The 24,839-nt window shown below is 39.4% G+C and overlaps 1 protein-coding gene across 2 annotated transcripts; it reads right to left on the bottom strand.

Moving 5' to 3' along the window:
* Positions 1-84: 84 nt before the first annotated feature.
* Positions 85-23,961, bottom strand: ALG8 (ALG8 alpha-1,3-glucosyltransferase). Of its 2 annotated transcripts, none has more exons than XM_065406909.1 (13): positions 23,851-23,961; positions 17,781-17,859; positions 16,448-16,641; positions 15,090-15,199; positions 13,770-13,837; positions 13,044-13,170; positions 10,916-11,019; positions 10,391-10,524; positions 9,891-9,988; positions 8,808-8,913; positions 4,998-5,095; positions 2,789-2,861; positions 85-865 (listed from the first exon to the last, which is right to left on the bottom strand). In XM_065406909.1, exons 1-13 carry the CDS (start codon positions 23,940-23,942, stop codon positions 634-636), a joined length of 1,515 nt encoding a protein of 504 aa, XP_065262981.1. In that variant the 5' UTR covers positions 23,943-23,961; the 3' UTR covers positions 85-633. The 2 variants fall into 2 exon arrangements, with proteins under 2 accessions (XP_065262981.1, XP_065262971.1); XM_065406899.1 differs by having other exon boundaries at positions 8,808-8,947; positions 9,891-10,030; positions 10,404-10,524.
* Between the last annotated feature and the right edge of the window lie 878 nt (positions 23,962-24,839).

The following is a 24,839-nucleotide window of genomic DNA, read 5'->3' as shown; positions in this document are numbered from 1 at the left end:
AATAGACATAAATCAGATAGTGGCGTCGGAAGTAGCATATAAGATTTCAGCACTGGGTTTCACAAATGAGTCTGGCAAAAAAACTGATCAGCATACAAATTCCACACTGTATATTAGTTTTACTCCTCATTTGTACAGATGCCCCTCCAGCTCCAAAGATATCCAGAAAGAGGTTTTAATGCAGAAATATAAAAAAGTATTTTATTTACATTTTCCACAGTACATGATTATAATTATGTTCTCTTCTATACAGCAGTGATCCCTTATTATACGTAGCCATACGGGTTTCTGGCAAAATCCCTCATTAACAAGGAAACCATACACATTCTCTTCAGAGAAGTAATCTGGACATTTTAAATGGACAATTTTAATACAATATTATTTTCAATTAAATTTCACAATTTATTCAGGACAAGTGGCATCTCACCATGCGCTGTGCAACATTTCAAGGAGCTATTCTGATCAGAGGGACAATAGTTGACAGTACCGAGATGCTGAAAACCAGCAGACATGGAGAAGAATGGTACATAGTACCATTGCCTTTTCAAAATGTGCATGATCTTAGAAGACAACTCCCCCTAGTGCTGGATAATCCTCCTGAAGAATTTACTTGGAATTGGTCCCAATGCTGCTTTATTCTGCCTTCTGTCTGACAGTTACCGATTCAGTCAAGACAGAGACATACAGTTTGAGCCAAGCATATGTGATGCCTACAGCACAGTATACGGAAGTAAGCAACAAAGGGATAAAAGGGAACTTCAGTTTCCAAGGGGTCAAAGGAAACACAATTTCACAAAAGATTTCCAGAGGCACTAGTTCAATGAGGTAGATAGTTTCCAGCCAGTTAAGCAGAGGCCCCTCTTTTCTGTGGGGGAAAAAAAAAAAAAAGAAGATATTAAACCTGTGATTTCAATTCAGTTTTCTCTCTTTTTCAGTGAGCATGAGGCATGTTGCCCTTGTCAAGTCTTTGTCTTGCCTATCTGCTATGCACCAAGTCACAACATGTTTTTAAACAGCACAATAAGCCAGGCAGTGAGAACTTCAAATATAGCCACTGACTAAAATACAGTGCTTGATAGCATGTCATTAGCATAACATAAAAACTAATTTCTTTATAATCCTGGATTATAAAACTCAAATACAAGATTCCATGTTTTAGCATCTTTGAATCTAGACCATACATCACATCAGTAATTATTTCGCTTCACTTTGCCCCACACCAATCCTGCCAACATCCTGCCAACATCAATGAGCCAGGAGACCTTCCACAGCTTTTGATGCACATTCACTGCATGCCAGTTCTTCCACATTCGGGTAGTGGACATGTCAGGTCATTACTTCTGGCTGTATATTTCTAGATATTGTTAGATCACCATAACTGAAAGAAAGCTTTAAGATGGTTCATAATTCCTACACAAAGACAGATATTTCCACTGTAAATATTCTTTAAAATATATTTCTTACTACAGGTAAGCCTTTATTTGGGGAGGGGGTCTCATAGGACACCATCCTTCTTGAACAAATCAAGGTTTCAGATGATCAGGAGCATCAGCCCTACAAAGCTCAAATTAAGCTCTATCAGAGGCCCTAAATTGTATAGGCACAGAACTTCAGCCCTGAAGAGTTGAAGAGCTTTGCAAAAGTGGATATTCAGTCAGTACTGTCCTGGAGGGCATACAAACCATCAGTTAACTGCAACTCAGAAAGAATCAAGGTGCTGCTGTACTCTGTTGAAAAAGTTCACCTCTGGCAACAAGCCCACTTTTGTATCTCCATACCCCTACAAATGCTGCTTCATCCCATCTGCTAAGGGGATTTCATTAGAACTAAGCATTGTCATTGAGATTATAACAGTTGCCTCATCTGAAGAGGGTCCCTTGCTACCTAAGACACTACTTCCCCCATAAATCGCAGCTTTCCTCTTGGGCCAGAGACTGAATGAAACCTCTCCTCTTCAAAGCATTTGCAAAACAAAAAACAAACAAACAAAACAAAAAACAAACAAAAAACCCCCACCCAAACAACAAACAAAAACAAAAAACCAAACAAGAACTGAAGAAAGCCTGGCAGAGCATTCAAAGGGTAGAAACCAAAGAGCAGGATGGAGAACTGATTGCCTTTTCCACACAGATTCTTCTGTTTTCTACAGCCCATGTACATCCCTAGACAGTATAGAGATATGCACGTTAGAATTGCTAAGAGATATGTTAGTGGCCTGGGAGATACTCTACAGTGGGGTCTTCAAGAAGTTAATGTTGATCTCTCTCGGCTGGTATTTGTCAAAACATTCAGCACTTTGACAAATTATACTGTATTGTTAATAAAGTACCACATGTATTATGCATCTTTTAACATAAATAGACAAGTATATGAAAATGTATGCAAATTCAGTGGTGATGAAAGCTGCCATATGACAGCTTTGGAGACTGAAATCCTCTAGCTATTTAACAGGTACATCTTAGAAGGGGCATTACAATTTTGTACCCTGACAATGCATTGACCCCGATGTGAACAGACTGTTTCCAGGGCCAAGTGGATAGTTCTGTATCTGTGCCCACTCAAACTTTGGCGTCTCTTGCAACAGGAATGTCAAATGTTTTTGATGTGGACACCTGCCTACTGCAAACTGAACTGACACCTCACATTTTGGCCATTACTGACTTGGATTTGAACTAGGGGTATTTCAGTTCCAACCTCCTAAACCATCCAGCCCCACCACTACTGTCCCCTCCAGTAATACAAAGAGTGTTTCAATAGCCTAAACATAAAATATTTGCTTAGTTGTTACCTGAACAGAGCCCTCAGTGAAGAGAAGCTATAAACTGTGAACAGCAGCATGAGCAGTATTTTAGTTGCGATTTCTGAAATAAAGAACATTTTTGAAAATTCAACTAACTTGCAATGTTTTTGCTTATTATTTTATAAGTTACAGTATCCTTAAATTACGGATACAATAATTTAAACTACTTAGTACTAAAGTGTGAATTATTTATTAAAGGTAATAAGAATCATTCTCTCCAAAGGGGAGTAGCAGAAGTCCCATTTCTTGGAACATTTAAAATTAGACTAGTGGATGTACTATTTGTTAAGGAACAAACCTGCATAGGCAGCATGATGATCAGTGACACAATAGGTCCTTCCCCTTTGTAACATCTACTATACAAATTTCTTCATATTGAATCATTAGTTTCAGTGATTAGTGCAATGTATACTAGAACTATATAAATTAGTGGATTGATACTTAGATTCTGTCTTGTTTGACTAAGAAAAAACAAGTCTACTGGAAAACAAAACTATACACCCTCCCCCCCCACCATAAAACCAATCGTACCCAATTATCTGATTAACTAGGAAAAAAGTATGTAAAAGGCAATGTAATATCAGATGGAAGTAAGAGTGCAAAGGAAATTTCTCACTTCTCAACACAGCAACCTCTCCATTTTAAAGAGCAGTATCACTAGATATGAAAGGGAGTCCAAATCCAGACACCCTCCCAGTAGAAGGATGCTTATCATTATGTAGAAACTTGAAGGCGTAGAACCTCTGGAATGTGGCAGAACCAGGAGGGGATAGCAAAGACAGGCTACATGATTCTATGAGAATTTTCCATATCCATCTTTATTCAAATACTGTAGTAATCTGATCACTGAAATTTTTGCCCACTGAACTAATTCCCCACTTCTCTTGAGGCTTGGGGATTTTAGATTTGAGGAAAGATCACACTTGTTCACGGTAGATAAAAATCCATGATTTTTAAAAAAGATAAATCAGATTTGATTTAAATTGGATTTTTTAATTTAAATTAAATACAGGTTTAATCTTGAAAAAATAAACCTATTTAAAATTAAATTTGAAACAGACAACTTGTGTTAAGACCTAAACTTATTATTTTTACAATTATTTAAATTAAATACAAAAATATTAAGCAGTATATGTTTGCTGTCATGGCTTAAAGAAATAAAAAAACTGAACTGGTGGAAGACACTAGCTAAACACCTGGACCAGAGTTTAATGAAGTGCTAAACCAGCTTTTGACAGTAGTAGCCTCTTCTGCAGTTGCAGAGAGACTATTTTCATTTTATTTTCTTCAACTATTTCAGTCCAATGACTAGTTCATTCATAGTTAAGAAACCAATCAGGAGTTGAAAAAAAGCAGGAAAGCTTGTTTCCCTCTTCCAATCTAGGAATAAAAACTGGGGTGAGAGGATGAGATCTATTAGTTTGAAAATTGTTTCTGGTAACCATGTCCCTCAAAAACAGAGAACACCTCCTTTGCTTAATGAATCAGTAAGTTTTAAATGTAAAACATGTTTTGATAAACTTTTTGATAATTGTTTTCTCATGTATCCAGTACATTTAAGATGCTGGTTTTGAGCATTTTTAATTGAATTTCCATCCAAACAGAGCTTGATGCAAATCACAAGTAAAAAATTAATCTAGTAAATAAATGCATCATTCACCATTTTCTAACATAATAAAAAAATGGAAAAAATAAGAATCTGAATAAATGTAAGCTGAGCTATATAATTGCTTAAATAAATGTGTATAGATATAGTGTATCCTCCTGGTTAGCAAAAAGCACCAAATGTATTGTAAAGGCTATATTGAGTTGCAAATCAACATGTTTTAATGGTTATCAACAAATGAGAATAAACCTTTCTTTAGGAAAATAATTAAAAAGTACAAACATTATTTAAATTAATGATTCCTACTTGCTGATTTAAGTTGGCAATTTAAATCATCCATCCTGCACTTGTGTGCACAGCCCAAACCCTAAACTTCGCTCTTTAGTGTGTTTCTGTTACTGCCCAAAACCCCTTCACAGGGCACCTTTCTGAAAGTGGCTTTTGGACACACAATATAATGCCCAACACTGTGTACTTAGACGGTTTCTAACAGCAGAGCTATCACTGAAAAAATGGAAATAAAAATAAATCAAAGTGGGGGGGAGTGGGAGGAGAGAGAGAGAGAGATAGAGGAGATGCATGGGACTTTACCTGGTGGTGTAAACAGCAATGGGAAGAGTGAAAAATGCCCTGTAGTTGTCAGAATCAGATAAATGCCAGCACGTTTTGGACTCTCCACAGACAACAAGCTAAAATACAAGAACTTTGATTTACCTTTTGCCTCTTAAAAACCAAGCCTAATTTTACCAGAGTACACAAGTCATAGCTGACAGACTGAAGCCAGCACAACAGCTGCACAAGCAGTTTAAGCAGCTACTGCTGCACTAGCGGTGGAGGAAGTAAAATGGTACCCAGCAGGGGCCACTCCTTACACTTGGCAACCCCTAGACCCAAAACTGTGTAAGGGAGACATGCTCCCCCACAGAACCCAACTGAAGCTGCTGAGTAGCTGCATAAAGTAGTTCAAGGAGGGACATTCAGGCACTGATGTCAGACTTCACTCAGCGTTCTTTCCCGTGCCGAGTGAATGTTCATGCCAATCCCCTCCTGCCCTCTCCTTTGTTTTTCCAGTTATGTAATCCCCACCTAACACAACCTCAGTAAATGGATTTAAACGAGGGCTGTCAAGCGATTAAAAAAATTAATAGTGATTAATCGTGTAATTAAAAAAATTAATTGTGATTAATCACACTGAAAAAATAATATAATACCGTTTATTTAAATATTTTTGGATGTTTTCTACATTTTCACATATATTGATTTCAATTACACCACAGAATACAAAGTGTACAGTACTCACTTTATATATATTTTTGATTACAAGTACTTGCACTGTAAAAAAAACAAAAGAAATAAGTATTTTTCAATTCACCTAATACATGTACTGTAGTGCAATCTCTTTCTACGTTTGTAAGTGCAGCTTTCATGATAATTATGTACAAAAAACACTGCACTGAAAAATAAAACAATGTAAAATTTTAGAGCCTGCAAGTCCACTCAGTCCTACTTCTTGTTCAGCCAATCCTCAAAAAAAAAAAAAAAAAACAAGTTTGTTTACATTTGCAGGAAATAATGCTGCCCGCTTCTTGTTTACAATGTCACCTGAAAGTAAGAACAGGCGTCTTCATGGCACTGTTGTAGCCAGTGTTGCAAGATATTTACATGCCAGACGCGCTAAAGATTCATATGTCCCTTCATGCTTCAACCACCATTTCAGAGGACATGCGTCCATGCTGATGACGGGTTCTGCTCGATAACAATCCAAAGCAGTGCGGACCGACGCATGTTCGTTTTCATTATCTGAGTCAGATCTCACCAGCAGAAGGTTGATTTTCTTTTTTAGTGGTTCGAGTTCTGTAGTTTGAGTGTTTCTCTTTTAAGACTTCTGAAAGCATGCTCCACACCTCATCCCTCTCAGATTTTGGAAGGCACTTCAGATTCTGAAACCTTGGGTCAAGTGCTGTAGCTATCTTTAGAAATCTCACATTGGTACCTTCTTTGCATTTTGTCAAATCTGCAGTGAAAGTGTTCTTAAAATGAACATGTGCTAGGTCATCATCCGAGACTGCTATAACATGAAATATATGGCAGAATGCGGATAAAACAGAGCCGGAGACATACAAGTCTCCCCGAAGGAGTTCAGTCACAAATTTAATTAACACTTTTTTTTAACGAGCGTCATCAGCATGCAAGCACTTCCTCTGGAATGGTGGCTGAAGCATGAAGGGGCATACGAATGTTTAGCATATCTGGCACGTAAATACCTTGCAATGCCGCTACAAAAGTGCCATGCAAATGCCTGTTCTCACTTTCTGGTGACACTGTAAATAAGAAGAGAGCAGCATTATCTCCGGTAAATGTAAACAAACTTGTTTGTCTTAGCGACTGGCTGAACAAGAAGTAGGACTGAGTGGACTTGTAGGCTCTAAAGTTTTACATTGTTTTGTTTCTGAGTGCAGTTATGTAACAAAAAAAAATCTACATTTATAAGTTGCACTTTCATGACAAAGATTGCACTACAGTACTTGTGTGAGGTGAATTGAAATATATTTTTAATAATTTTTACAGTGCAAATGTTTATAATCAAAAATAATATACACTGATTTCAGTTACAACACAGAATACAATAGATATGAAAATGTAGAAAAACATCCAAAATATTTAATAAATTTCAAATGGTCTTCTACTGTTTAACGGTGCGATTAAAACTGCAATTTATCGCGATTAATTTTTTTTAATGGTGATTAAATTTTTTGATTTAATCGCGTGAGTTAACTGCGATTAATCGACAGCCATAATTTAAACAGAACCAAAAAACTGAGGAACTAACCTGAAGTTTGCAGCCATCATGTTGTTCACTCTGCTTGTATGTTCTATCCTTCTCCCCTACCCTTTATCCTGTCTATTTAGTTGTAAGCTCTTTGGGGCTCAGATTGTCTCTGTCTGTACAGTGCCTAGCACAATGGGGCCCTGATCCCAACTGGCCTCAAGGCAATGTCCTAATAAACAAAATAATGGTAAATAGCAAACTGCTGTTTCATCTGTCAAGTGACAGTGAGGCTCAGAGGCCAAAAAATAGGCCTTCACAAATATAGCATACTACAAAGTGAATCTCAAATCTTAGCTATTTAAAGAGAAGATCTGCTTAATCAACTACTACTGCTTATGGATAGGGATCCCTGTATTTCATAGCTACAGAATCCACTCAGGCCATAGAATTGTGCTGCAGAATCTAAACTTGTATTAAAAAATGAATTTTCAAGTCCTGTTTGTGAAGCAAACCTTGAAGTAAGTGTAATCCAATGCCGTGATGCATGTCTGCATTTGCAGGCAGCCTGAAACAATAGCTCAGAAGTGTGAGCTATCCCAGTCATCTTAATGCATTAATTCTAAAATCGGAAGGTGACAGGCCAAATGTTAATTTCGTTCCTGGTCATGCTTACTCAGCAATCCTAAATCACTGACCATGCCTTCTTGGATACCAGAAGTCCCAAATATCCCTGTATCCAGCTACCAAGACTTCCCCATAACAGTTTCTATGATGCAGGTATGTGTGAATATAAAAACCTGTAGCACACAATGAATGTTATGTTGTGGCTGTAGTACTGATTTTCAGATTAAATCCAATTAAAAGCTCCATTTTAAATTTAATGGAAACTGCCACAGGATTTCCAGCTGAATGCACAAGAGTGCCACTGAATTTAGGCTCAGTTTGCCAGCTAGCATTGCTTTTGGCAACCTAGTTAATGTTTTGTATTACCCTACACAAAGTTTACTAAGTATCTGAAGCTAAACAAGTTAATTTATTGTCACACTATGTACAATACACATGCCCAAATGTTCAAACGGAAAGAAAGATAGGAAAGCATGTAGTAGTTCTATCTGGGAGTCATGACTCCTGGATTCTACTCCTGCTCCACTCTTGACTTGTTAAGCAATTTGTTGAAAGCCACACAGTTTCTTTGTGCTTCTATGCCCATTTGTAAAGTTAGTATAATACTTATCTCAAAGGGCTATTGTGAGGATAAGCTACCATTAGTAAAGCATGATGAAGTCTTTGGATAAAAGGTTTTCCATGAATGCAAGGTATCTTTTAAAAGGAGATGAATTGCTAGGAGCACCTGAAGAGAAATGCTACTTTTTATAGCAGATTTGTGTTATTTTGCACCATTGAACAGTTAATACGTTCCACTTCAGAGGGGGCTATATTTAAGGGGTGGATGAAATGATTCTTATATGTAAAGTGAATTAGGGTGCTTCAGTTTGAGAGGTTTTACGTATGATATGAATTCTCTGAATTATCATACTGAAAACCAAGTGACAATCCTCCTTTGAAAAGCTCCTCAATCATAGCCTGCAACCAAATGAATCTGAGGAACTACCACTTAACAAGTCACTTACCTCAAAGGAAGAATAGCGAGGAGTATTGCTTTTTCATGCACATGCCAGCCAAACATGAATGAGCTCAGTGCACAAAGTATCAAGCACTGAAGAAAGCCTCTGGGCCCTTGGGGTTTAAACCAAAGACAGAAAACAGAGGGCTAGAAACAACAGGCAAAAATAAGACTTCAGTGTAAAAATTCACAATCCTGTATATAAGCTATTGCCCATATGAAGCTTTATGATGTTATTATTGAAATACGCAAATGAGCATCCAGCTCCTGCTTTTACCACAGCACCGCTTTGCAGCATCCCAGGAAGGTATATATTTCTGGTGTGGATATGTAGTGCTGATGGGAGGTGTAAAATAGCACAGAGATTGAAGTCTTCCATCTATATAACAGTAACAACATGGGCAGCAAAAATGCAGACTTCACTCACACTGCCAAATGAATGGTGTTTTCCTGATTGTGCGGAACTGCCTCTGGGAATTTAACTGGAACCACCACCACACTTCACATAAGTGAACATCTAATGGCTGTTTAGTATCCTCTGGCCACCAATATCCTGATTGACGATCTAGGATGAAAGGATTCTACATCCAAATACCAGTCACCTGAGCCTTCTGCTCCTCACTCCATTAAAAAAGGTGGGGAGTTGAAAAGTGAGGGATCAACTCCATTATTCCTGGCTCCAGATAATGCTATTAGGAGCTCAGCAAGTTTTCCAAACAGCTCTGCCAATGCATCTCAGTCCAGTCTTGATACATCCCTTGAATTTTGCTCAAATCATTAGCTACAGAATTACTTCCAGCTCAGTAAGCAAAGTGGTTTTGACCAGAGTCTCTGTTATAGGTCTGTCTGTCTCTGAAATACTCTATAGTTGACAAAGACCATGGCGTCTAGGAATACTCAGAGAATGCTTTGTTATGCAAAATTACTACTGCCTCAACATCCACCCTGACTGCTCTTTTCCAATACAAAGATACCTAGTTCAAGAGCAAAAATATATGTAAGTATCAGGTACATTTATGTTATTCAATCAAGGGAAAAGGGGACATGGAAATTAAAAACGTATCAAAGATTATAATTTTTTTGAAGTTACCAATATGGAGATGAAGGTACAAATGAGTGTGGCTAGTGGAGTCACAGAAGGAAGGACAGTGTGCTGGAATTCTTGAACCAATCCACCTGTCATTGAGGCTTTAGGAATCTTTTCAGGATCAAGGAATTTATATTTTATACCTACAAGTGAACATAATGTTTGTCAAATAGCATAGGTACATTTTCAGCTATACATACACACTTAATTTTTATGAAAAGTGTATAATATATGTATATAATATTAATATATAAATCAATATAAACGGCAACAGTTATGTGAACACAAAGATATGGCAGAGATTTCACACAAGTTTCAATAATCAAGCTATTCTTCTACAGCAATTGGGAACCTACTGCTATGCAATGCATAGAGCTGAAAAGCAAATGATTAAATGAATCTTAAAAACAAGCAACAAAATTTCATTCATTACATGAATTCAGAAAGGGAATTTGAGTCCCACAGGGGGCATTATATGCAAGTAAGCACTGAAAATACAAAACTAGTTTACTGTACCAACAACTGCTAATGTTTTGTCCACTGCATTGTACAAAGCCCAAAAATTAGGGGCCCAATAAGCATGGCAGAGGCCTCTCTTGAAAGGGAAAAGACGTGAAATGACTTGAGGTAGTTGGCCCTGTAGAGAACAAAAAGAACATACGAGGACCCATGTTTAGAGATTCTTCACAATTTTTTAAAATTGTTCAACTTTGTTTCTAAGGACTTGTGTACACTACCGTTTAAGGCAATGTAACTTATGTCGCTCAGGGGTGTGAAAAAGCCACCCCGAGTGACGCAAGTTACATTGACCTAAGTGCTGTCCACCAGCACTAGGTTGGCGGGAGACGCTCTCCCGTAGACATAGCTTCCATCTCTCGTTAAGGTGGAGTAATTATGCTGATGGGAGAGTGCTCTCCCGTTGGCATAGCGTGTCTTCACCAGATGTGCTGAGCTATGCCGATGCAGCACAGTAGTGTAGACTAGTCCTAAAAGAAAGGTTAGAGGGCTAGGGAATAAGGAGTCATTACCAGTACTGCAAAGGGTCCCAATGAAAGAGCAGAAACAAGGCAGACAATCAATCCCAGCAAAGTTATGCGAAGAAAGCTGAAGCTGCTCCACTTGAGGGATCCATCTACAGAAAATTAATATTCGTATTAACAGAGATATTTGGGGAGGTATGGGAAGAGGAATGGGAAGCCAACAAATTGACTTTAGTAGTAAAGAAGCTAGTACGAGTATCACCCTTTAAGTGAATATTTTCAGTCAGTAAGTAGTATATTGTCCAACAACTAGGTTTACAAATCTCAAAGTTATACCCATTTCTCAACTGCTAGAGAGCTCTACTTTAATTTGCTAGTTTATTATTTGTATTATAACAACACCTAGGAGTCTCAGTCTTGGACCAGGACCCCACTGTACTAGGCGCTATACAAACACAGAACAAAAAGACAGCCCCTGCCCCAAAGAACTTACAAGCTAAATATAAGAGAAACAGATGGATACAGACAAAGGAGTAAAAGGAAACAATGACACAATTCTGTCAGTGTGACAGTCAGTGGTCTGAGCACACCAGCAGCTCAACCACTGTCAAGTCTTCTCTAGGCTTCAGAGCAAAAGTAGAGTTTTAAGGAAGGTTTTGAAGGTGGATAATGAGGTAGCTTTGCAGATGTTTAAAGGGAGCTTCCCACAGCCATGGGAGAAAGCACAAAGGTGCTTGTTTGACCTTTAATAAGTGGGTGATGCAAGATGGCATGATTGGCCGACTGGAGGTGGGAGTCTGCTTTTCAATAATCAATGAGGGAAGATAGATAGGGTGGGGATATATTGTGAAGGCCCTTGAAAGTGAAGACTAGTAGCTTATGTTTGATATGAAGGGATGAAAGAGGGATAGTGAAGGGATGAAAAGAGAGGGGTGACATGCTCAAAACGACAGACTAGGAAAATTATCTTTGCACCAGCATTCTGAATGGCTATCAGCAAGGCAAGACTGCATTTGTCAAGACCAGAGAAAAGGATATTCAGCAACATGATGAGAGATGGTCTCTTGAATTGAGACAGTCTGATCTAGCAAGTCTCTCTCATTTCTAACTATTTTGACATTAGTCTAACAGTCATTTTGAAAATGTAGCGATAATGCTGGTTTTGCTTTTCCAATAACAAATGTTATCCAGTTTTATAACAGATTGTGAAATACATAGATTTGCTATATTTATAGAAAATCTTAGGCAGCTATGGTTTAGAATGAGAATGCCATTACTTTCAGTTTAGAATGCTTACATTTTTTACACACCACTTATGAAATACTGTGCTCTAACTGCTGCCACTTTATGAGCTTGCATCTTCAACAGAATAGAAGGAACAAAGATAGCCCTTAGCAATATTTAGTGTATGCATGAGGAAAAGGACACTTATTGCCATGATAAATTCAAATGGACCATTATTTCAAAGTAGGTCTTATCAGGAAAAATTAAATTCAGTCTACCTACATCTATTCTTTCTGATACCTAACTTGAACTTTATGGTCATTGACTTTATTCTGGTAATACAACATAAATGTCATTTTGCCAGTGAAATGTGAATATCTATGACCATTAGTTTGAGACCGGTGACCCCTTTGGAAATCTTACACATAGTCTGCAGACCCCCAGGGATCCATGGACCACCGGTTAAAAACCACTGTTCTATGGTAACGACAACCTTTCGCGGACCCCTTAGACACAGTCTGCGGACCCCCCGGGGTCCATGGACCACAAGTTGAGAACCACTGATCTAGCCATCCTACATCTCTCCAGAATAGCTTTCTATAGCACTCAAATTGTTCCTAGTATTGGCTTGACTTGAGTCTTTAGAAGTACGGAAATGACTTGTGAGAAAGAGAAGCTTCTACCAGAGCAACTTCAAAACCAGTCTCCAATAAAATACTTTAAGTCAAAGCTTCTATTTCATTTTCATCCACTGAATAAATGTGGACTTATCGCTACCCCATCACCATACTGCTTCATGCCAAGGTAATATGTCAGACTTATAAAAGAGAATTTCAAGGACAGTAATGACAGGTTAGCACTGAATGTAAATGTCATGTCTTTCTACACCTCCTGGGCCCCCTTCTCACACATCATTAATACAAAACACATTGAGGAAGGATCAGTAACTTACCTGCCTTATTTTCAGTGAAACAATAGGATCGTAGCAAATATACACAATAGGCTGGGGCTACATAGATGTAGATGTGTTTGAAATGCAGGAGAACAGCAAAAAGAAGAGCACCCTCCAAATGCCTTTTCTAAATGGGAAAAAAAAGTTGTAGAGATGGAAACCCCATGAGAGCTGCATTTAAACTCACCCTACCTTAACACTAGCAGTTTCAAAGACAGCCTTCTTCCATTGCCTAAAGCATCAAAACATTTCATGTATGAATGCAGGGATGGGTATTTTTTCCATTTGCCTAGAATAAACAACTAGGCCAGCGCAGGGTAGATTCAGGTCACAAGATTATTCTCTTGACCTTAAAGGGTGTTTGGAGCTCAGGGGATCCCTCATATCTCCCCAGTCTCAGAGATAAACCCCCTTCCTCAGGGTAATCTTTCCTGCCAAAGGACTGGTAGCTCCCTCATGTAACAACTAGGAAGAAGTTGTGTATTTAAACAGCAATACATGGAGCTCATTCCCTCACAGGGGGGCAGATATGCTCTCTCCACGGCACAGCTAATATTTTATGGCCAAGTGAACTAAAAACCAGAACAACAAATACTAAGAGATCCAATTCTAGTGGGCAGCAATTCAGAACTGCTCCCACTTATTAGAATAGGAGCAGGCCCATGATTAAGGTTAAAAGTCTTGTCACAGGACAACAAAAACATTGCAACTTGATTTTATGGTTACCTGAAATAATCGAGCAACAGAAAGAAGCATCAATCCAAATAAAAAGCCATTGTACTGAAAGTGAATATCTGAACTTGTGTCAAGGAAGAAGTTTTTTACCGTTAGTTTGCTTGGACAGAATCAGAAGTCCACAATCAGCAAACAGATCAAATGGAACTATAATCAAGGAAACATTCCTAAATTATTACTCCAAGTTGGCTATAAAATTACCTTTTTGTTATCCGTTCTAATTAGAAAATATAAAAGCTGCAGAGCTTAACCTCACTGAGAAATTCTTGGTTACATGCAGGTAATATAGCGAAGTGTTAGGTGTATTATGGAACTCAACAAAAAACACTATAAACAAGGTTATTATGCTAAATGGATTCAATTATACTCCGCTATCCTCTTCCACCACCATTTTCACTTGATGAAAAATCCCCCCTTTTCGCTGAAGTTTTAAATGCTAGTCTCTTACCAGAAGTGACTTAAATGTTTGAAGCAGACATATTCAGGTGTTTGAGTTGCCTATGGAGAGGGCTGTGGTGAAAACTATCACAAATGGTTATTTTCTGCTGTAAAAATAATTGCTGCCATGCTCCTTCTATATTTCCTCACTACATATAACTGAAAGAATGGTAATGGCATGCTGGAAACTTGGCATGGAAATGGACCTCACTGATGAGTACATATTCATGGTAAAGGGTGGAAAATATCACTTTAATCTAAAGTCATGGATGTTCAAAAATTGCAGCTAAAAATATAATGACAGAGTTCATACTTCTTGAGATGCACTGCCACTAACAAGTGCTCCTAGCTAGATCAGTGCACATTTTGCCAAGACTGACTGATGCCTGCTAGATCTGTTAGTTAGCATTATCATTTTCTACTTCCTCCTTTCTTTTAAATGAAATGTTGAAAATTAAAAGCAAAGAAAGTTAATTCAAGTTCTAGGTTGCACACTAACAAATCAAAGTCAGAAAGAGTCTGCTAGGCTGACTGCCCCAGAGTCGTGGACCCTCTGAACCCTGGAGAAGTTTAACCGTCTCTGTGAAACGCTTCAGGTTTGCCAAATCAGTAAATAGCTCTAGTTGTAATCCAACTCTTTGGAGCTATATAATCATGATCAGAGAACTTTTACAAATAAACTTTGAATATATTGTTACAATGAAACTTTACTCAGCTGAGACCTCCCTGAAACCCAAACAGTAACACAAATATTGCAATCAAGAGTGATATTAGTTCTGACTAAGATATTAGATACAATATATACAAAAACCACTGGCAGTATTTGATTTGTTTAAAATCTTGCTAGATTTTGACAACTAACTGAAAGGATACGATCCACAATTAATAAGCCAAAGTTCCATAAGAGCAGAACAGCAAGAACAAACATCGGTTTTTCCAGAAGTTCTTTTCCAGGTCGTTTCCCATTTACATATCTGCAGCATCTGAATGAAGGAAATCAAACAGTAATACAGAATTATTTAGTTTAGCACCAATTTATATTATTAACACGGAAGATGATCTCTTCAGGGAAGTTCTGCCATATGCCAGTTACTAAAAGTGATAGCAAATTCTTGATAATTCATTCAAATTATCAAAGAAAAAATTAATTTACAATGACTTATACTGTATAACTGGAAATATGTTTTTCCTAAAATAGGAACAGTTTATTTTTTTAAAACACAAAACTCTGAAGGTCTGACTAATTCCCCAAGAAGAAAGTATCAAACAGAATTTAGAAAATTATAAGGGCTTTAAGGTTAAGAACAATAATTTTAGATTTTTTCCTTGTCTACGTTACAACCATAACCTTTTATTATTAAATCAAGGAATTTTTAAAATCTAATTTGTTTTTTGCATTCTCTCACCTTGGAGAAGGAAAATATAATAGTCAGCATAACTTTTATTTACTTTACAGTCAGTAAGTTTCATTACCAGGTTCTCATGCATTACCACACTACAGTGTTTGGAATGCAACATGCAAGGTAGTATTTATTTAAAAGTTATTTCCATTGGACTTTAAAAAATGCAGAATCTATGACCATACTCATACTGAGTGGAGTGTTGTTGTAAGACTTTGCTATTTCTAAATCACTCTGGTGGGCAACAGGTTTTTCTTCAAAATACATGCTCTCTCTCCCCGCCCCCAACGTGAGAGATTACACACACTCTTTGCCCTCCCCCAAATCCATGGTACATTTAAATATGCTATGAACTTTTATTAAGACTGCTTAACTAATTGCCAATAAAAAGTTAAATTTGGAAGACAAGACCAACAGCAAAGAATGGTTTAATATGTGACAAGATGTTAAAATTACATGAATGAGATTCTTTCATGTTTAGAATCGTAACAGGGTGAAAAAAGACTTAGGTCATCCAGTCTGAGCTTTGAATTCCTTCAGAATTCTTAAACTACCAAGTACATTACATATGAGAGAAGGTAACTAATGTCTAAAATAAATGTAATTGTGCCCACAACATTAGACTCCCCAGATAAAAGAGGAAATAAGGTCTTCTATCTTAGCTACACGCCCCCACTTATTCCTTTAATAGGTTTAGCCAGCTGTGTTCTTTCCACACATTTGCAAGTCTATATGTAGACACCTTTGTGATTACCACCTGCCCATTTCTGAAAACTCAATATTTTAAACAGACACCCCACTGTCCCCAGAGAACAGAACACTGAGACTTACTCATGGGCTGCATACACAAAGAGAATATCTGTAAAGATGACAGAAAGTCTTTGGAAGAAGACTGTTGCCTGACTGGAGTAGTTCAAATTTTGGATAACCAGCATTTCCTGGTCAAAGTATTTGGCAACGTGTGAAAGTGCAAATTCAAACCAAGCAAAGAACGGAGGATAATCCAAGGTCCACTCAGAAGTTGCCTAAAAACAAAATAAGATTTACCAATTTAGAACTGAAGATCAAGACAGCTGCTCATAGAGATTTATATACAGAAAAGTTTGTCATATGGGATTAATTGGTATGTTCACTCCAGTAGCCAGTATCGAACAAAGGCTAATACCTTTGATTTCAGTCCTACTTCACAATGGAATTGAGCAATTGTACAATGCTGAAAATGACTTCAGCAGCTCTTCTATGAGACGGTAGTGTTTATGGAGGAACTGGAAGTCTTTTGGTGTTGGCAATGGGTAGGTATGGCAGAATTCGCATTTTATTTTTTTACAACTGACTGATAATATCATTGTTTATTTTTAAGCATTTTTTCAATTTTGATCAGTTTAAATAATGATAAATTATTGGGGCAGGGTGGACAATCTAGTGACAGTAGGCATTGAGATTCAAAAAGTTAAAGCTTTATAACTGTTAAAACACAAGTTATCAACATCACATGTCAAAATATACAAAGTAAATATCCTTAAAACAAACTAATATGTTCTCAAGCAGCATTTTTCTTATTTTGCTTACCTGTAAATTTTGATTATTATCGATACTACAGTGAAGGCAGTATAAGAACCTATAACAGAACAAAACAGCTGTCTCTTCACAAGCGTGCCAATTATTTTTCTGATGTGGACTGATGTCCACTGTGAACTGCTTCATTCGGGTTCTTTCATACTGTTCCTGTCTCTGTTACTCTTGCTTTGTATCACTTAAATCTATGCACTTTAGTAATAACCTTATTCTTAGTTTGACTACAAGCCATCTCAGGGTATATGTCAAAATGATGTGTGTGTCCTCAGCTAAGCTAACAGACTGGCATGGCAGTGAGCTGACACAGTTTAAGCTTTAGTAAAGCTCTCCCGAAATTTCTGAGACCAAGTAACACTGTGTCTTACAGTTCTGGGTGCCCTGAGAAGATCACACTAACACAATGGGGTCCTGATCCATGATTGGTATCCCTGGGCATTACTGCAAAACCACCACCAACTACTGACCATCAGTATCCATGATGTATATTTTCTGTGAAGAAAGGACTTCATTCGGGATGTCAGACTGGTGTCTCTAATAAGCACAAAATTCACACACAATTAAAAAGCAAATGAACAGAACAAGAACTTACTTCATAGTACCACTTAGAGACTGGTAAATTGTGAGTGATGGCAAGCCAGTTTCTATGTACTTCAAAATCTGTGGAATGACTGCAAAGAATATGGCCATTAATAATAAGGTATGTACAGATTTAAAGATTGAAAAATCTTTTTCAAAGTATTCAACCATTTACAGGTACACAGAAAAGAATCAGAAAGAAACTATTTGTGTTGCTAGTCCAGTGGATTTAGCTGAATCAAAATCATAGTAGTAATTAGGCAATTCTAAAAAAGCAGCCTGAGTAGGAACTATAAGAGAGCTTGAGTCATCTTGGTTTCTACAAATTGCTAACAAGCAGGAATATTAGGATCCAGTTATAGCTTTCAGTTTTGCTTGGCATCAGGAGCTGAAGTTCCTATTTTGAAGTAATGCAATTTTAAAGTAATAGAATCATAGAAATATAGTGCTGGAAGTCAAGTCCAGCTTCCTGTGCTGTGGCAGGACCAAGTAAATTTAGATCATCCCTGACGGATGTTTGTCCAACCTGTTTTTTTTTTTAAACTTTGAATGATAAGGATTCCACAACCTCCCTTGGAAACATGTTCCAGATCTTGTAGTTAGAAAGTTTTTCTGAATATTTAACCTAAATTTCTCTTGTAGAAATCTTGCAGATTAAGACCATTACTTCTTGGCCCACCTTCAACTGACATGAAGAACAATTGATCATTGTCTTCTTTACCACAACCCTTAACATATTTGAAGACTTATCAGGTCCTTCTTCATCTTCTTTTCGCAAGACTAAATAAGCCCAGTTTTTTTAAAATTTTTCCTCATATGTCAGGTTTTCTAATACTTTCATCATTTTTGTTACTCTCCTCTGGACTCTCTCCAATTTGTCCAATCTTTCCTAAAGTGTGGCACCCAGAATTGGATACCTTACTCCAGTGGTTCTCAAACTGGGGGTAGGGACCCCCTCAGGGGATTGTGAGGTTATTACATGGGGGGTCACGAGCTGCCAGCATCCACCTCAAACCCCATTTTGCCTCCAGCATTCATATGGTTTAAAAGTGTTTTTAATTTATAAGGGGGGGGGGTTTCACACTCAGAGGCTTGCTATGTGAAAGGGGTCACCAGCACAAAAGTTCGAGAACCACTGCCTTACTCCAAATGAGGCCTCACCAGTGCCGAGTAGAGAAGAACAATTACCTCCCATATCTTGTATATGACACTCGTGTTAATATACCCCAGAATATTAGCCTTTTTTGCAACTTCCATCACATTGTTGACTCATTCAGTTTGTGAGCCACCATAACCCCCAGATCTTTTTCAGCAGTACTACCACCTAGGCAGCTATTCTCCATTTATTAGTTGTGCAGTTCATTTTTCCTTCCTAAGTGAAGTACTTTGCACTTGTCTGTATTGAATTTCATCTTGTTGAATTCAGACCAATTCTCCAATTTGTCAAGGTTGTTTTGAATTTTAATCCTTTCCTCCAAAGTGCTTGCAACCCCTCCCAGCTTGTCGTCATCTGAAAATTTTATAAGCACACTCTCCATTCCACTTTCCAAGTAATTAATGAAAATATTAAAAAGTACTGGACTCAGGACTGACCCCAGTAGGACCCCACTAGATACACCCTCCCAGTTTCACAGCAAACCATTGACACTCTTGGAGTTCAGCTTTCACCCTGTTGTGCTCCCACCTGATAGTAATTTCATCTAGACCACATTTCCCTAGTTTGCTTATGAGAAGGTCATGTGGCACTGTGTCAAAATCCTTACTAGTATTAATAAACCTCTATCCCAATATAACGCTGTCCTCAGGAGCCAAAAAATCTTACCACGTTATAGGTGAAACCGCGTTATATCGAACTTGCTTTGATTCATAGATTCTAGGACTGGAAGGGACCTCAAGAGGTCATCGAGTCCAGTCCCCTGCACGCATGGCAGGACCAACTACTGTCTAGACCATCCCTGATAGACATTTATCTAACCTACTTTTAAATATCTCCAGAGATGGAGATTCCACAACCTTCCTAGGCAATTTATTCCAGTGTTTAACCACCCTGACAGTTAGGAACTTTTTCCTATTGTCCAACCTAGACCTCCCTTGCTGCAGTTTAAGCCCATTGCTTCTTGTTCTATCCTTAGAGGCTAAGGTGAACAAGTTTTCTCCCTCCTCCTTATGACACCCTTTTAGATACCTGAAAACTGCTATCATGTCCCCTCTCAGTCTTCTCTTTTCCAAACTAAACAAACCCAATTCTTTCAGCCTTCCTTCATAGGTCATGTTCTCAAGACCTTTAATCATTCTTGTTACTCTTCTCCGGACCCTCTCCAATTTCTCCGCATCTTTCTTGAAATGCGGTGCCCAGAACTGGACACAATACTCCAGCTGAGGCCTGAGTAGAGCGGAAGAATGACTTCTCGTGTCTTGCTCACAACACACCTGTTAATACATCCCAGAATCATGTTTGCTTTTTTTGCAACAGCATCACACTGTTGACTCATATTTAGCTTGTGGTCCACTATAACCCCTAGATCCCTTTCTGCTGTACTCCTTCCTAGACAGTCTCTTCCCATTCTGTATGTGTGAGACTGATTTTTCCTTCCTAAGTGGAGCACTTTGCATTTGTCTTTGTTAAACTTCATCCTGTTTACCTCAGACCATTTCTCCAATTTGTCCAGATCATTTTGAATTATGACCCTGTCCTCCAAAGCAGTTGCAATCCCTCCCAGTTTGGTATCATCCGCAAACTTAATAAGCGTACTTTCTATGCCAATATCTAAGTCGTTAATGAAGATATTGAACAGAGCCGGTCCCAAAACAGACCCCTGCAGAACCCCACTTGTTATGCCTTTCCAGCAGGATTGGGAACCATTAACAACAACTCTCTGAGTACGGTTATCCAGCCAGTTATGCACCCACCTTATAGTAGCCCCATCTAAATTGTATTTGCCTAGTTTACTGATCAGAATATCATGCGAGACCGTATCAAATGCCTTACTAAAGTCTAGGTATACCACATCCACAGCTTCTCCCTTATCCACAAGACTCGTTATCCTATCAAAGAAAGCTATCAGATTGGTTTGACACGATTTGTTCTTTACAAATCCATGCTGGCTATTCTATCACCTTACCACCTTCCAAGTGTTTGCAGATGATTTCCTTAATTACTTGCTCCATTATCTTTCCTGGCACAGAAGTTAAACTAACTGGTCTGTAGTTTCCTGGGTTGTTTTTATTCCCCTTTTTATAGATGGGCACTATATTTGCCCTTTTCCAGTCTTCTGGAATCTCTCCCGTCTCCCATGATTTTCCAAAGATAATAGCTAGAGGCTCAGATACCTCCTCTATTAGCTCCTTGAGTATTCTAGGATGCATTTCATCAGGCCCTGGTGACTTGCAGGCATCTAACTTTTCTAAGTGATTTTTAACTTGTTCTTTTTTTATTTTATCTGCTAAACCTACCCCCTTCCCATTAGCATTCACTATGTTAGGCATTCCTTCAGACTTCTCGGTGAAGACCGAAACAAAGAAGTCATTAAGCATCTCTGCCATTTCCAAGTTCCCTGTTACTGTTTCTCCCTCTTCACTGAGCAGTGGGCCTACCCTGTCTTTGGTCTTCCTCTTGCTTCTAATGTATTGTAATTGATCCGCTGGAGTGCACAGCCCCCCCCCCCCCCCGCCCCCGAGGACTGCTTTACCATGTTATATCCGAATTCGTGTTATATCGGGTCGCGTTATATCGGGGTAGAGGTGTATACATCATATCTACTAATTCCCCCTACCCACTAGACCAGTAACCCTATCAAAGAAAGAAATTAGGGTGGTTTGGAATGATTTGTTCTAGACAAATGCATGCTGGCCATTCCTTTATAACCTTGTTATCCTCCAGGTCACGTAATAGCGGTTAGAAATATAGACATAAAACAATGGAGAACATACAACATACATCGCTAAAGAAAGATCTACTTTGCATAGGACTAATTTAGTTTATAATGTTTTACCATTAGCATTACTACTTATTACAAACCTTACTCTAGTATCAGGGGGTAGCTGTGTTAGTCTGTATCTACACTAACCTTACTCTAGTTGCTCAGCAACAGAAACTATTACAAACAAACAATTTGTACTACAAGATGACTTGAAAGGGTAAAGAATTTTTTAAAATTAAGTATTGGCATCAGATTTAAACATTTTGATAACACCATTCCCACCTTAATGAACCCATTGCAAAGACGCACTGCAGAGAGTATTCATATTGTACAGGGAGGCTGACAACTGAAAACAGTCCCAATTTACAGAAAAGCTGACTCCTGTTACTCAGAAATGTAAAAGCTATTAGATACAATATTGGAAGATTCATGTCAGATGCTGTTCTGATCTGACACAGCTGTCTGCCAAATTATTAAAGTTGCATTATAAATATGTAATGCTTTTGGTTACCTCAAGGGTAAATTGTCTTAAAGTTCTAGTGCTGTTACAAAAAGGTCAGTTTTTTTAGTCCTTTACTCGCGTTACAAAATTAACGCGAAATGTATTTAAAAATCAAACCGTTCTGCTTTATAATTGCAGAATCAAACTTCACATGAACATAAGAGAAAGCTTTTATGTAATATGAAACAGATCGAAGCATCAGACAGTATTAATAATGAGCTACTCCAACTAATACTTATGAACATACTAAGGAAATGAATATGCTCATACTTAGCAAATGAAAGTGTTCATACTTAAGTTTTAAGTTTGAGTTAAAAGCACCTGTGCGCCATTCATTTATAAATTTTTGAAAATCCCACTCTGTAAATGTCTGAAACAACTATGTAGTTTAAGAGTAGAAGCATCTTTTGTTTACTATTAAACTTATCACAAAAAGTAAGAGACTTCACACTGTATCTTTAAAACAAATTTTAAGAGAGTTTTTAAAAAAAACCATAAATGGCCATAGAGGTTTTACTCAAGGCTGTCTATTTTGCTCTTCTTTGAGGAAAGAAGAATTCATACTTTGATCCTCTAGCACAGATTTGAAGTGAGGTTTTAAGAGGTCAAAACAACAATCAGGCTGCTTAGGAACATTCTTAATACTCTCTACAGAAGGTGCCAGGTAACATTGCTCTCAACTCTCCCTCATCATTACAAACCCAAATTTATTCCCAATCAGGACAAATAAAGAAGATGGATTCTCACTTATCATAATTTGTCTCAGAAGTGATAAATTATGAAACTGAGGTACAATATTAGAAAAATAAATACTCCCACAATGCCACATCATATAAGTGTGCAGTCCTATTAAATAGTCTCCTTCCATCTTGGGGCTTGGTAACTTAAAGTCATCAGGATCTGTGCTAAAAGCCTAGAAATTTTGAAACTCATATGCAGAATTTAATATCACTTTAATGGGTGACATAAGGCCACTAGCGTCAAGCACAAAGTAAACCAAACGGGGGCGTTGGAAAAGATTTTTGACTCTCAGGCGACCTGATGCCCAGCTCCTCCAGCAGCACGAAAAGAGAGCGGGGAGGCAATTTGCAGCCCAAACCAGCAAAAGCTAGTACAGGATGCAACTGTTTATGGGTTGCGTTGGGGGTGTAGCCTCACTGCCAGGCCAGGAAGTTGCCAGCTAACTTCATAAACCCCGGGGCCCCGTTCTCTGGGTGCGTGTAAGGTAGTTGCACTAATACAGGATCCCTGGCAGGAGCCCCATAGCAGCCCCCACACCCCCAGGATAGCGGCATGGGGAGGCTCGGCCTCACTGCAAGTCAGCGCCGGGAGGCAGCGGGGGGGTTCTCCCGCAAGGCAGCCCGCGCCAGGAGCCCCTTGCCCACCTGACGCGAAGGTGCCGCAGCGGGGAGGGCCGGCGGCGCCCGGGGCACCACAGGATGTTACGGCCACGCGACACTGCCCGCCTGGCCCCTGAGGCACCACAGCTCCCCCCGCCCAGGGGCTGCAGGTCGGGGGGTGGGGTAGTGGAAGCACTGGCCACGGCGCACGGGATGGCCCGGGGCTGCTAGCGCGGCTCCCCCGGGGACTGGGCGGGACACGGACACACACAGAGACGTGGCGAGGGGGAGGCTGGCCCGGCCCGGCCCCGCGGCCCTTACTAGGTTGGTATGAGGAGACATTTGAGAAGGGAAACCCCGAGCGCCAGAGCCAGGAACCAGCAACCGCCGCTTCCGCCCGCCGCCGCCGCCATGCCACGCCGCTCACTGACAGCTCCGGTACCACCACTGCGCACGCGCAGAAAATATCCGCGCGAGCCCGTCCCCCTAGATTGTTTGAAAAACATAATCTTGCGACCACATTGCGCATGCGCCAGCCCCTCCCCCCCGCTCGCGTGTTCCCAGGACACGTGCGGACTGCGCACTCCGCATACGTTACCTCCCTCAGTGTCGCGTTGAACGCTCCCTGGGGACAGGTCTACTGCGCAGGCGCTAATGTGGTGTCTGTAAAGTGGGTTTTGCTTCAGGGCTGAATGAATATAGTACTATCAAGCTGGGGCATTGGGTCAGTACTCACTGAAAGGGGACAGGTTTCAGAGTGGCGGCCGTGTTAGTCTGTATCCGCAAAAATAACAGGAGTACTTGTGGCACCTTAGAGACTAACAAATTTAATTTGTTAGTCTCTAAGGTGCCACAAGTACTCCTGTTATTTTTGAAAGGGGACAGTAAGCAGCACTCTTCAACGCCACTTCCTGCACCATGTGGATTTTACCTGGTCTCCCACCCAAGTACTGTCTTGACTTAGATTAGGATGAGATAGAGATGAAAGAATTTCAGCCATGAAGTATTAGGCCTGCAACTCTTAGAGGTGTGCAGCAGCTGCATAGTTTAACCACACACATAAGCACATCCTACTGTGATTACAGCAGGGGTCTCAAACTCAAATGACCATGAGGGCCACATGAGGACTAGTACATTGGCTCAAGGGCCGCATTATTGACACCTCCCCCCCTGCCCTCGGCCCTGCCCCCACTCCACCCCTTCCATGAGGCCCCGCCTCTTCCCACCCCTTCCCTGCCCCCATTCCAACCCCTTCCCCGAAATCCCCACCCCAACTCTGCCCCCTCCCTGCCCACTGGGGGTGCAGGAGG

The sequence above is a fragment of the Emys orbicularis genome, chromosome 1 (assembly GCF_028017835.1).
Source record: "Emys orbicularis isolate rEmyOrb1 chromosome 1, rEmyOrb1.hap1, whole genome shotgun sequence".
In the NCBI taxonomy this organism is placed as follows: Eukaryota; Metazoa; Chordata; order Testudines; family Emydidae; genus Emys; species Emys orbicularis.
The sequence above is the reverse complement of the archived record's forward strand: the minus strand, read 5'-3'. Positions and strand labels throughout refer to the sequence as shown.

Bases quoted from the DNA above. Each gene is read 5' to 3' on its own strand.
- ALG8 (XM_065406899.1), bottom strand. From the start codon at position 23,942: ATGGCGGCGGCGGCGGGCGGAAGCGGCGGTTGCTGGTTCCTGGCTCTG. The intron at 16,642-17,780 runs GTAAGTTCTTGT...TTTTGTTTTTAG, and splicing joins TCTCTAAGTGGTACTATGAA to GCAACTTCTGAGTGGACCTT. The intron at 13,838-15,089 runs GTATCCTTTCAG...ACACAAGTTCAG, and splicing joins TGGCTTATTAATTGTGGATC to ATATTCACTTTCAGTACAAT.